At 55.0% G+C, this 13430-nt stretch overlaps 1 protein-coding gene across 1 annotated transcript; it reads left to right on the top strand.

Annotated features, from left to right (window-relative positions):
* The first annotated feature begins 1861 nt into the window (after nt 1-1861).
* AJUBA (ajuba LIM protein) lies at nt 1862-12632 on the top strand. The gene is made up of 8 exons (XM_080807610.1): nt 1862-3259; nt 6228-6329; nt 8021-8088; nt 8219-8281; nt 8977-9107; nt 9191-9242; nt 9979-10047; nt 10507-12632. Exons 1-8 carry the CDS (start codon nt 2224-2226, stop codon nt 10630-10632), a joined length of 1647 nt encoding a protein of 548 aa, XP_080663736.1. The 5' UTR covers nt 1862-2223; the 3' UTR covers nt 10633-12632.
* The last annotated feature ends 798 nt before the right edge of the window (nt 12633-13430 follow it).

Genomic DNA, 13430 nt, shown 5'->3' with positions numbered 1-13430 from the left:
GGCCTGCGGAGCTCCCGGCTCCAGTTGAGACTACAGAACGGTTACCCTGAGGTCCTAAGCACTCCGGAGCGTGCCTTCAGTGCCTCCTTCCACCCCTTCACTTGTCTCTGGTTCTTGTTATCCCCTGAAAACACAGGTTGTTGGTCCCAGCTGTGCCCATTGCTGCCACCACCAACTCCCACAGGGGCCTCCTTTAAAGGCTCCTCAACTTTTCCTAAGGTTCACTCTCCCATCCCCACTCCAAAGTGGGAAAGCTTCCAAATATAAGAGGCTCTGTGGATATTTTGGTTGTAAGTAGTGGGAAGGAAGAATCCAAGTTCTCTTTCCCCATCTGGAGACAGGAAAGGAGGGAGATGTCACTCACAGCGGGTTCTGGATGCAACCTGATAGCTCCCCTCTGTTACTAATGCTTTCAGTGTTCCCTGCTTCTAGTCTGATACTGAACTCTCCTCTGGATCAGAGAAAAGCTGTAGGCCTGACAGGGAAAGAGAGAGGCTGGTTCTCCAGAGAGATGAGGTCAGGGAGACAATGCAGCTAGGACAAAGAAGCCAAATAGTTTGTGCCAAATTAATTTCCCCAAAGATATTAACTTCCTTTGCTTCCCCACTCCCTAAGGCTACACTAAGATTATGAAAGGTGTTCAAAATGTTGAAATGAAAATAATATGCATATAATTTTCACGCTCATTTACTATCTAAATACAAAGGAATCATTTCCTTCCCCATTCTACCTCCTCTACCCCTTGCCCCTGATATGCTAGTCAGGGCAAAATCAGTTGCACTGGTATTTAATTAGACACGTTTAGCTTCAGCCACCTTTTCTTTCTTCCTTTCCTTATTCTTGATTTTTCCAGTACGTCCAACACTAGAAGCCTCCTCTTTCCCTTTTCCACCCTGATCATTTTCACTTGCTAGATCGTCTAAATGACATTTCTTTTCTTCCTTTTTAATGCTTACTCTTTATCACAATCTCCTGTGGGCCCACCATCGGGGAGGCGTCTGCTAGCCCTAACACCAGGACTCCCATCCCCCTTGTCGCCTGAGAAAGTTGCTAAAAATCTCTTTTCCCAACACCAGGGGGTGTCTTCTAGTCCTCTATCGGTCCTACCCGGACGGTAGAGATGCGTCCCAACCCTCTTCCTCACTCTTTTTGCATAGACACCAAAGTTCCTTCCCTCCCTACCGTCACAGAACTTTGGGTTCAGAAAGTGGTGTCCTTTTATTGCAGTTTATCTGTTGGGCTCTCATTCTGTCTGGACTTGCACAAATTTGCCTTTTTCTCAGTCTGCTCATCCTTCGGTCTGCGCACCACCCACGATCTCCTCCCTTTGCTCCAGCTCCCCCTTTCTTTCGCTACCTGTCTTCCACCACCTCTCTACGTGGGCTTCCTCGCCCTTCTGGGCTCTTCCCATACGTGTCTCTGACCCCTTTATGTATCTACCTGTCTTCCTCCCTGCCCGCCTCTTTATAGGTCTCATTACTTCTGTGCCGGTCTCTCTTCATCTCTCCCACAGTACCCACAGTAGGAACAAAGTCACGATGTTTGCGCAGAACATGCCTCGCTTCGCCCCGTCCGGGACCGTGACATTCCACCGTGCCCCTCCGCGCATTCCAACTGCAAACAAAGAGTTCCTTTCCCCCTCCCCCACTTTTCCCGGTCCCACTTCCTGAGAGATGTAGTAGCAGCTGCTCAAACTGCCCCTCGGCCTCCTCTCGCCTCCAGTCGGCGGGTCTCCACCTCCATGGACAGGGTGCACCAGTACCACCCTCCCCCGCCAGCGCACCAGAGATCCCTGCGCAGGCACCCCAGTTCCTCTCGCACACAGCGCTCCGCCCCTCCCGGAAAGTAGATCCGGCCAGGCAGACAAAAGTTTGGGAGAGAAGTTCGGTCTGTGCCGAGTGTGAGAGCGAGGGGGGCGGGGGCCGGGGAGAGTGGGGCGGCCGGGCGAGTGGACGCGTGAACAGACTGACCTGCGGACGGGACAGCCGCGGCCGTAGGCCCTTCTAGCCCCGCTTAACCCCTGATGCGCGGGGGGAAGCAGCCCCTCTCGCTGGGGGATGCTGCGGGATTCCTGGCGCCGGGCATCTGGGCCGCCGGCTAACCCCCTGTGCCTACCCCGTGCCCCCGGGGAACAGGAGTCCGGCTGCTGGGAAAGAGAAGCGGCCGCCGAGAAGCTGCAGGGTGCCCGGCGGGGAGGGGGCTGGAGGCCCCAGGCCCGAGGGCATGGAGCGGTTAGGGGAGAAAGCCAGTCGCCTGCTGGAGAAGTTAAGGCTCTCCGACTCCGGCAGCGCCAAGTTCGGCCGCAGAAAGGGTGAATCTAGCCGGTCTGGGTCTGATGGGACCCCCGGGCCGGGCAAGGGGCGCCTGAGTGGGTTGGGGGGGCCTAGGAAATCAGGGCCCCGTGGAGCTACTGGGGGACCTGGGGATGAGCCGTTGGAGCCAGCCCGGGAGCAGGGCCCCCTGGACGCTGAGCGGAACCCGCGCGGCTCCTTTGAGGCGCAGCGCTACGAAGGCTCCTTTCCCGGGGGGCCGCCTCCAACCCGGGCCTTGCCTCTACCTCAGTCATTGCCCCCCGACTTTCGGCTGGAGACCACGGCCCCAGCTCTAAGCCCACGCTCCAGTTTCGCCAGTAGCTCAGCCAGCGACGCCAGCAAGCCGTCCAGCCCCCGGGGTAGCCTGCTGCTGGACGGGGCGGGGGCAGGCGGAGCCGGAGGTAGCCGACCCTGCAGCAATCGCACCAGCGGCATCAGCATGGGCTACGACCAGCGCCACGGCAGCCCCCTGCCCGCCGGGCCCTGTCTGTTTGGCCCACCCTTGGCTGGGGCTCCAACGGGGTATTCTCCAGGAGGGGTGCCGTCTGCCTACCCGGAGCTCCACGCCGCCCTGGACCGATTGTGTGCTCACCGGCCCGCGGGGTTCGGCTGCCAGGAAAGCCGCCACTCCTATCCCCCGGCCCTGGGCAGCCCCGGAGCTCTAGCCGGGGCCGGAGTGGGAGCTGCAGGGCCCTTGGAGAGACGCGGGGCGCAACCCGGACGACACTCAGTGACAGGCTACGGGGACTGCGCCGCGGGCGCCCGATACCAGGATGAGCTAACAGCGTTGCTGCGCCTGACGGTGGGCACGGGTGGGCGAGAAGCCGGCGCCCGCGGGGAACCCTCGGGGATTGAGCCGTCGGGTCTTGAGGAGCCGCCAGGTCCTTTCGTTCCAGAGGCCGCCCGGGCCCGGATGCGGGAGCCGGAGGCCAGAGAGGATTACTTCGGTGAGTGAAAGAAGTGGTTAGGGACGGGACGGGACAGGGACCCATTACCGCCTTCCTTTCCTCACTGCCCCGACGGCCCAAATTGCCGGCGCCGGGAAGTCGGAGGCGGAGACGCGGAGCTAGAAGAGAGGCAAGAGGGATTTCCCCTTCCCACCAGGTCTCAAATGGACCGTGGGCTCCTTATTCCTGCTACACTCAACCCCCTGATTATCTCGTGAGTCCCAGTTGAAGCTTTGGAGCCTCCGTTTTTCGCGGTAGGAGGCCTCGTGGGGAGGGGACCAAGTGGGGAGTGAGAGCATCTCCCCATCCTGCTCCCCCCTTGGCGGCGGTGCCCCGGCAGGCTTCTGCGCGCCGCGCCCCTACCCGGGCCCAAGCTCCGCCCGCAGGAATTCGGGGAATGCGCGGGTGGGGGGCGGGGCGGGCGGGCAGCGTGCGTGCCGGCTCCTGCCCGGGCGCTCCAGGTGCCCGCGGGCGGGGCTGGCCGCGCGGCGAGGGGTGGAGGGTGGGGTGAGGTGGGGCGGGGTGGGGGGGTGCTGCTTGCTAATGCGCGCGGAGCTGTGGCCGCGGTCGGGGAAGTGGAGTCTGGGAGAGAGGGTGAAGCTCTCGGGGTCGGAAAGCAGGGACCCTGCTGTTGGCTTGTCCCGGTCCTGCTGGCTTGTTGCGTGCCTGAGCATTTAAGCAGAGACCTGGCGGTGTTCTCTTCTATTTACCCCATCCTCCGGAAGTCAGGGCAGAAGCCGTGACCACCTGGACACCAGCATCCCTAGCAGGTTAACGACCCTGTGTAACTGCCAAAAATAACCTGGCCTTCGGTTTGGGCCACAAGCTGCTCAGAATTCAGGCTAGAAACAGCACATTATTTTCTGCCTCTGTTAAGGAAACCTGGTCGCTCTGTCTCCCACACGCAATTACCTTTAAGGAGTCTTTTTTTTTTTTTTTTAAGATTTTATTTATTTATTTGACAGCGAGAGAGAGAGAATACAAGCAAGGGGAATGGGAGAGGGAGCGGGTAGCCCGATGTGGGGCTCCATCCCAGGTCCTTGAGATCATGACGGAGCCAAAGGCAGAGGCTTAACGACTGAGCCACCCAGGCACCCCAAGTTTAAGGAGTCTTGATTGATTATATGTCTCAGCTACCAGGGGATGTTGGGATCTTGAAGGATCTTTTCAGCTAAGACCCACAGCCATCAATTCGTTATAGAAAGAAATGCTAATGCAGTGGGAAGAAAAACAATGGAAGGCCTTGGGCTTATCCTCACCTTTCCCATCTTCCATGTTCCTGCCCTGGACCCCGTGCCCTAGACCACCTCTATGGCTAGAAATGTGGACAGGGAGAGGAACCTAGCCAGGGAGGGCAGATTGAGGCAGAAGTTGAGAGGTAGCAGGGCTGCAGGCCGAAAGGGCCCTTCCTGCCTGGTTCAACCCCCATCCTCCCATCCTAAGAGAGGAAAGCCTAGAGTAGATGATGCTTTGGTCAGGGGAAACTGAGTGATGGGATCCTTTTAGCAGTTTCTTTTGGGACCCATAAGAAGTGGCGGTTGAGGGGAAGGAAGTCTTTTTGGCCAAGCCATCAGAGTGAGAAGGAAGAAAGGAGCTTGGACAGAGTGCAATAAAAGGGCAGGGAGAACCTAGGCGTGGATATGCTGGGTTAGAGGAGGCCAGGTGGGCATGCCTGAGCAGTTTGCGCCTGTCTTCCCATAATGTCCAAGGTTTCCTAAAGAAATGGTTCTGATGGGCCCCCCTGGCATGGCTATGTTGGTTCACTCTTTTGGGCATTTTGACCCCAGTAGAGGCTGCTTCTCCCCGAGAGCCAGGTTGTCTCCTCTGACAGAATTCCCAGCCTGACTGTACCCTTCTACTCTGGCCCCTAGTTAGGGGCCCTCTTCCTTGGCTACAGCCTTGCCCAGCTGCCAGAGGGTGGGAACAGGACAGGCCTGGGCCCATCAGTCGCTGCAGCTGCTGCACGGGCTCTGAAGCCCCTGGGCAAAGACTGGGATGGGCCCCAGCAGGCAAGGAGTATGGCAGTGTGCCGAGGGGGAGAGGTGGGGCAGGGTGAGGCGGGCCCCGTTGGGATCTGCTCCCCAAAGACAGGCCCTAGCCCTCACTCATGGGCCTGGAATTGGGGAGTGGAGGGAGGAAAGAACACACCCAGGAAAGGCGGGTGCCAGAGCCAGGTGTATGTATTTGGCAGGGGTGGGGGGTGGGGGGCTGTCAGGGAAGAGCAGTTCAGCTCTATCCATCCCATGATAGATTTCAGGGAGACCTTAGGAATTCTGTCTCCCTTCCCCCACCTTCCCGTGCAACCTCCAGTCCCTGGAACACACCCTACATTCTTAGCAGCCACCTCCCCACAGGAGTCATGCTCACATGGTCCGCTCTGCCCAGGGCCCTCTGCTGAGCCATATCCTTCTTTCCATCCTTGGAAGCCTCGAGGTGTGGAGCAGTAAGAAGTCATTTTGTAGCTATATGGCAGCTCATTTTACAGATGGGGAAACTGAGGTCCCAGAGAGGCTGTCTAGGCCTGGCCTGCTTTCTCTGGGAGTCTGCTCCTGGGCCATGATGGACTGGCATCTCTCTTTGTCCTACACAGTGCAACAGGGGTCATATCCTTGCCTGTTAGTCTTGTCTCCCTCACAGAATCTGCACATTTGAAAGTCAAGGATCATATCTTTGACTCTCTCCAGTTTTGCACAGTATCAGGCACCATATTTTTGCTAGGCACAAAATAGATGCTCAGAAAACATCTGTTGATTAATCAGTAAACAATGATGGGTCTTGCTCAGCCAAGACCTCGACGCATCCCATTTCTTGTTCTCCTCTCTTCCCAGGAGAGAGCCCGTGAAAGGAAGGCTGGGACTGGTGGTCCTCCAGAACAATCGGGAAAGAGCAGTCAGGAAAGATCCCAGATCCCTGTTTTGAGCTGGGGGTGTGTGGGGTATGATGCTGACAACCTCTTCTCTCCCCTCAGGCACCTGTATTAAGTGCAACAAAGGCATCTACGGGCAGAGCAACGCCTGCAAGGCCCTGGACAGCCTCTACCACACCCAGTGCTTTGTCTGCTGCTCCTGTGGTGAGTGTATCCCCTAGGCCTTGTGCAGGGGGCGGGCTGAGGCCTCAAGCATGCCCCACACGCATACACCCTCAGGAGTGCCTAGGGAAAGCAGAGCTTGTGCCTCTTCGGTTCCCCCCCCCCCCGCCGCCACCCCCATGTGTCTGGATGCCCACTGTTGCCCGCCTTCCCTCCTCTGCTATACCTGGCTCTCCAGCCCCCATGTTGCATCTGCGTTCTGGAGTCAGCCCTCCCTTCCTCCATTGAGCCTCTTTTCCTCCTCTCTGTTCCTCCCTCTTTCTTCTGCTTCCTTGCTTGCCCAGCCTGGACTCCAGCCCAGCCTCGGCCTCTCCTTGGTGGGGTTTGGTCCTGGGCAGTCTGAGTTGCCTGGGGCGACAGTGAAAGACTGGAATGTGGGAAGGGTGGGGGTGGGCTGGGGGAGTGGGGAGCCATGGGGGGCGGGGAGAGGGGTTTTCTCTTGGCTGGTCAGAGTTCAGCCACCTCGCTGGAGTGCAGGCCACAGGGCCATGCCAAGCTGATGACATCACGCTCCAGGAATGCCCGCCACTGTTAGCTCAGGAGGCCCGCCTGGGGGGGGTGTGCTCCCAGCAGCCTTAACTCCCCAGCCCTTCCCTCACCTCCCTCATTACCCCTCCCCACTGCTTGCCCACTCTTGATTCCTTTGCTAAACCTTTAATCTCTTATCTCTGCCTGTCTGACTCCAGCACTCAGCTTTTCTGTGCCCCTACTCCAGCCACCACCACCACTGCCAGCCCCCACCTCTGCCTGGTTCTCTTGGGTTCATCCATCTGTCTGTCTTGTGTATAGGGCCTCTTCAGGGTGTGTCTCTTTCCCTCTCTGTACCCCCGCTGTGTCTCCTGAGTCTCTAAGTCAGCTTTTCCAAACTTCTGGTAGGAGGTAGAAGAGATTTTGATCAGAAGAGGGCAGAGGAGGTGGCCAACTCGCCCCTTTCTCCACCTTGGGTCTCACTCCTCCCCTCTTCCTGACAATTTAGACACCTTGGAGCAGTTCCTAAGTGTTGGTCACATGCCTTGTCTGCTCACAGAAGATCCTGGATTCTCTGGGTTTCTCTGAGCTTGGGGGAGCTGCCTTGTGCAGCGGGAAAGGGAAGTGACTTTGCTCCCGAGAAGAGCACTTTGTCCCCAACAGTAATGCCAATATTTCTTAACCTCTGCTGAGCCTGTCCCTGGAAGAAGACAGTCAGGGCTAGGATAGCAGGAAGGCTATACACAGGCAAAGAGGCCCCTAGGTTGAAAGGTCCCAGAGGGCAAGGCCTATAACAATGCAACCACCTCCATGGGCATTGTACAGTACCTTATTCCCAGCTCCTTTACCTTGTACTCCAGGCTGGGGTTGGCTCCCCCAACCCCCACCCCTGGGTGACTCCCTGTGCCCTGGAGAGGAAGGCATTCATTGAGGGAGGGCAGGATCTTAGAAAACTGTTGAGGCGAGAACTAGGAGGAACAGCGAGCAGAGGAGAGGGGAAGTTTGCAGGAATGAGACCAAAGTAAATTGGAATCGCATCAGATGGGATTTTTGTGTAGAGAGGGAGGACACACAGCAGTGAGGGGCACTGGCACTAAGGTCCAGATTAAATATGTCATCCTACATTGGAGAGCAGTGTCCCCAGGGCAGGGACGCCCTGTACGTGGACACTGGGATGGCTCCAGTCTCTTGTCTGCTGCTCCTAGGGCGAACTTTGCGCTGCAAGGCTTTCTACAGCGTCAATGGCTCCGTGTACTGTGAGGAAGATTATCTGGTGAGTGAGGGGTCCCATGGGCCTGGAATTGGCTCCCATACCGGGACCTTTCTTGGTGGCCCATTGGGTTCCACCCATCAGGTCCTTCTCTGCTTGTAATATCCTCCCTTGGTTCTTTCTTTCTCCCTAGTTTTCAGGGTTTCAGGAGGCAGCTGAGAAATGCTGTGTCTGTGGTCACTTGATTTTGGAGAAGGTAAGCAAAGTGTCTTCAACTGTGACTCTCTGTGAGGCTGAGCGACTGAGGGGTAGAACCAGGGGCTAAGTGGGTACTGAGAAAATGGGGAGGGAGGAACTCCATCACTATGAGTCGCTTTCCTCTCATTCTTCCCCAGAGCAGCTATTTATAGTGCCCTCCCTCTGCTGGTTGGGTCAGCACCCTTAATCCTGCCATCCCCACAGCCTCTGTGATCTGGTCCCTGCCTACTCCTGCAGTCATAGCCAACCTAGGAGTGTGGGGTCCCGGGTCTTAATCCCCTTCCTGCTACTGGTTGGGATCAGTTAGGACTCAGGGTTGTTGTTTTTCCGTAAGCAGGGGGAATAGGATTAGAGCAGTGGTCAAGCCTAGCAGATCACCTGGGAAGAAGTAAAGAAAATAACCAGTGCCTGGGTTGTCATCGGAGACTGTGATGAAAACCTTTGGGGTGAGGCCCAGGCACTGATGGGTTTTACAAGTTCCCTGGGTGAGAACCACTGGCCTGGATGCTCTCTAAGACTGTGTTCAAGGTTTCTGCCTCTATTTTAAACATCCTCTGGGTCCCTCAGATTACAGAGCATTTTCTGGGAAGAGAGCGGGTAGTTGGAGGAGTTTGGGGGGCAGCAGGGAGCACCATGGGTAGCTGGAGAATGAGACTGGAGGGAGACTGATCGTCTTTCCACCCCATGAGCCAGATCCTGCAGGCTGTGGGGAAGTCCTACCACCCGGGCTGCTTCCGGTGCATCATTTGCAACAAGTGTCTGGATGGCATCCCCTTCACCGTGGACTTCTCCAACCAGGTGTACTGTGTCACTGACTACCACAAGTGAGTCTGCCCCCTGGGGGTGTGGTGTGGGACTGGCCTCAGGGTTCCCCAGCCTCAACTCGTCTCTGCCCTCTCTTCTTCAGAAATTACGCTCCTAAGTGTGCAGCCTGCGGCCAACCCATCCTCCCCTCAGAGGTCAGTATGCCGGGGTTCTCTTGTGGGGCAGCCAGTGCCGCTGCCCCTGGGAAGGGGGTGGGGACATATGGGCCCGGCTTCCCGCGGGAGGCGGTGGTGCTGAGGAATGTGCTCTGCGAAGATTCCCGTGTGACTCTGCTCTCAGGGTCACCACCCTGACCCTGACATCCGGGCCTGGACATTTCTGACAGCCTCACTGGGCCCAGGCTTCATCCCGTCTGTCCCAGGCCATAGGAGGAGACTTTTCTTTGAGGTCAGAGTCAGCAGATCCCAGATGTAGGGGCTAGAAAAAGGTGGGAAGAATCCTCAGGGCTGGTAGGAAGATGTCAGCAATGATTTATTCTGTGTGTGCTACGTGTTGGCCTGGGGAGAGAATTCGAAAGCCAATAAGGAACCAGACCCTACTGGAACTCCTTGTCCCCAGCTAAGCTTACTTTACTTAGACTGCCTGCCCCTTTTCCCTCCCCACAGCTCGGAGAGGTAGGTAAGGCCAGAGCTGCTGGACAGAGGGAAGACTGTGAGAGGACAGGCCTTCCTGGAGGCAGTATCAAGGAAGGGGAGGGGGGAAAGTTCTAGTAGGATTTCCAAAGGCCATCTGAAAGCTACAGGTGATTGCAGAGAGTTCTCCCTGGAGTCCTTTGAATGATCTTCGCATTGGGCTGGGAAGGGGCCCAGGGGAGGGCAGAACTGGGGTTGTCATGCTACACTCATCCCATGGGGGCCTGCATCATTTCAGGGCTGTGAGGACATTGTGAGGGTGATATCCATGGACCGAGATTATCACTTTGAGTGCTACCACTGTGAGGTGAGTGTGAGGAGCCAGGGCTCCTGGAGGAGAATCTGGAGAGGGAATGGGGCTGGGGAGGAGGCATGTCCCTGGACTGCTCAAGTCTGTGGGAGCGGTCTACAGCATGGAAACCAGGAAGGTGCTCCGACCCATCTCCAGTATCTTTGCCGTCCTTCATCCACTCTGTCTGGTCCTGGGTGTTTAGTCCTTTCTGCATCTGGTTTTCCCCAAGGCAAGCCTGAACTGGGGACTCCTGGTAACCACTGCAAATGGGAGTCCGCCTCATTATTTCCGCTGTAGCAGCGACACCTGCTGTCAAGCTGAGGTATTTTCTCGGGCTTCTACTCGGAGGCCATCGCCTCCAACCAACCCCACCACCTTTCTTCCAGTCTACTAGGAGGCTGGTGTGGATCAGCACAGTCTCCCAACATGTCCCAGTGCCCGGGCTGAGGTGAACTAGGTGTCCTTCTTTCCTAGGACTGCCGGATGCAGCTGAGTGATGAGGAAGGCTGCTGCTGCTTCCCTCTGGATGGGCACTTGCTCTGCCACGGCTGTCACATGCAACGGCTTAGTACCCGACAGCCCCCTGCCAGTTATATCTGAACTGCGGTCTGTGCTGCTGCCTTTGCTGCCCCTGGCAAATCTCTCTGGCCAGAGGGCCCCTCTGAGGCCAGCCGAGGCAAGGAACGTACTCCCAGGCCAGGCAGAAGAGTCCTCTGGGGAGGGCCCCAGGGGCCAGAGACCCAAAGATACAACATTCCAGATGGACTGTGGAGAAGGAACCTTCCAATTGCCATGGGGGGCGGGTGTGACTGGCTTTCTTTCCATGTACGCAGCCTGTGCTGTAGCATATACTCAGGCATGCACAGGCAGGTTCCTGGACTTTCTAAAGATCTGATTCTAGTCTGTTTCTCTAGTACCATTTATGCATAAGCCAAACAACGTTCTGGCTTTGGCTTACAGGAAGAGAGGACACCACGAACACGCCTCACTCTGGCACCCCTCATGTGGGTCAGATACCGGGTCAGCAGGTTCTTACCACAATGTCTTATCTCTGTATCTGGATGAAGAGGTGGAAACTGGACCTTATCAATGAGTTGTTTCTTGGCCACCTTCTCTCTAAGGACCAGGAGAGCTGCTCAGCCCCGTGAAGGAAGAGGGGCAGCTTATGTGGACCTGCTGCCTGTGTTGCCTGTGTCTCAGGGACTCACGTGGGCCTGGGAAGGCTGGGTGGGTGGCTGTCCTGGGTTCCTCTTCTCAGCTTGGGGACGTGACAAGAGAATCTTTGGGGGTAGAGGGCCAGGCTGCCATGCACCCAGGTGCAGGCGCACGGAGACTTCCAGCCCACTGTGTACACAGGCACACTCACAGACACACACTTGCTCCCTCACTCCCTTCTTCTCAGGTCACTGTCACCCACATTCCCTCATAGTCGCTCACCGCTCCAGACCTGCCACCCCGCAGAGGGATCTAGGGTTCCAACCAGTGCAGCTCCCAAGCCCTGAGGTTCCAGGGAGCCAGAGGGGCAACAAACTTTGACATGGTTCTAGTCCACTTGGCTAAAATTGGTCCCTTCAAGCCAATCTAAGACTTACTTACTTTCAGTTTACTTCACCAGTTTTTTGTGGGTTTTTTTTGTGGTTTTATTGAAAATCTGGGGACAGGACCTATGGGCAGAAAGAGCTGTGAAAGTTTACGTCACTTAATGACAAGTTTGCCAAAAGTGCGGTTCCCTTAGGGGTGTTTTTACAGCCATTTAGTGTTGTGTTTTTTTTATATCTTGGGTGTTCTAAGAATTTTTATCTATTCATCCAACAGTAGTTCTGAATTATTGTCAACAAAATAAATTTATCAAATTTGCAGCACTTTGTAAATGATATTTTTTTCTAAGTTTATGGAAAACGTTACCTATGTTATCTACTTTTCAGACACCTTTCAAAAAAGCTTAAAGTAGCTAGCAATAAATATAATTGGCACAGACATTTTGTGTATCATTTTTTGTGTTTCTTAATATTCCTTTACAAATTAGATACCTTGGAAAAGTTAATGGAGCTCTTATGATTTTGGTGCTTTGGCCTAACTTCTACATTCCTACTGTGAAAAATGTCCATAAATTCTAAACAATTGAACAAGCATGTAGCATAATCAGTTGACTAACACTTTAAGATTACACAGACGAGAACAATAAAAAGTGAAAGCATGAGTCTACTAAATCCTTTTGAAATGCTGCAGATTTGATAAATATTTATTTGAGACTAATTGTCTCTGGGTGACTTGGTTTTAGGCAAATTAATCTGATAATCTTTGATCCTTAGTCTTCATTCTCTGTCACTTAGAGTTTCATTCTGGAAACGGTGACTCGTGGGAACAGCAATCCCACATTTAGGGGGTTTCTATGGTGGCCCGTGTCAGCCAAGCTGGTGTCACGGAGAAGAGGCCTGTGCATGAGTATATGATCTAGAGAAAGAGCTCACATTCATACCACTGAGTGCTGGAGGGGATGCACTTTTGGGCAAGATAAATGTTCTGAAACTGGATAAGTTGGTCTACAGCTGGGATTTCTTCTTCTGAATTATTATTATTAAATAAGTGAATACAAAGACTGTGACTGGGCAGTTTTCTCACCGGGCCACTCCAGGCCTGGGAAATCCAGGCAAGCACATATAACCTTATATCCATCCTTTCTTTGACTCTTGGGGGTCTTGTCCATTCCAACCCTGCGTTTCTAACTCTGACTTCAGCCTCGCATCTGTTGCTGACTGGCTGATTCCTTTCTGGGTCTATGCTCATCTGTGCCAGCCCTGGAGCTTCCCAAGACTGTTCTTGCTCCCGGGGCTACTCTCTCCCTCCTTCCCAAGGAAAAACAAGTGCTAACATCTGTTGAGGACAGGCCCAGGGAGGGCAGGTCATGGCGGAAGAGCAGCCCCAGCCACCCCTCATCATCACCGGCAGGCTCCCAAGTGTACCCTGCATCGCAAGAGTTTGCCTTCTTGCTGTTCACTGGGACACCGCTCGTCCTTAAGTCCTTAGTCGTGCTGTTTCTATATCTATATCTACAGCTGATAGATTCCTGGGGTGCTGCAAAGGGTACAGTAATAAGTAGACCTTGTTTGGCCAACTAAGCACCTGATTTTCATCAACAGCCACTAGGCCTGAGATGGGGAAAGGGGGAAATGGAAGAATTACAGATCCATTTCATGTTTCTAGATGAGAGTTACAGTACGGGGTGGGGGGAGGGCAGGCTTTCACAGCCGACGTCAGCCATGTGCTCTGCTCAGCATGTTCAGCACAGGCCTGAATGTGGTTTGTGAGGAATAAGGCTGGTGGTGGTTCTCTCTTTTTGCCTCACTCCTTAGAGACCTGTTTCCCCCTTCACCACCTGGTGCTCTCTAGGCCAGGGA

Source organism: Martes martes (assembly GCF_963455335.1).
Source record: "Martes martes genome assembly, chromosome: 7".
NCBI classification, from domain to species: Eukaryota; Metazoa; Chordata; class Mammalia; order Carnivora; family Mustelidae; genus Martes; species Martes martes.
The sequence above is the reverse complement of the archived record's forward strand: the minus strand, read 5'-3'. Positions and strand labels throughout refer to the sequence as shown.

Bases quoted from the DNA above. Each gene is read 5' to 3' on its own strand.
- AJUBA (XM_080807610.1), top strand. From the start codon at position 2,224: ATGGAGCGGTTAGGGGAGAAAGCCAGTCGCCTGCTGGAGAAGTTAAGG. The intron at 8,089-8,218 runs GTGAGTGAGGGG...CTTTCTCCCTAG, and splicing joins ACTGTGAGGAAGATTATCTG to TTTTCAGGGTTTCAGGAGGC. The intron at 9,108-9,190 runs GTGAGTCTGCCC...TCTCTTCTTCAG, and splicing joins TGTGTCACTGACTACCACAA to AAATTACGCTCCTAAGTGTG.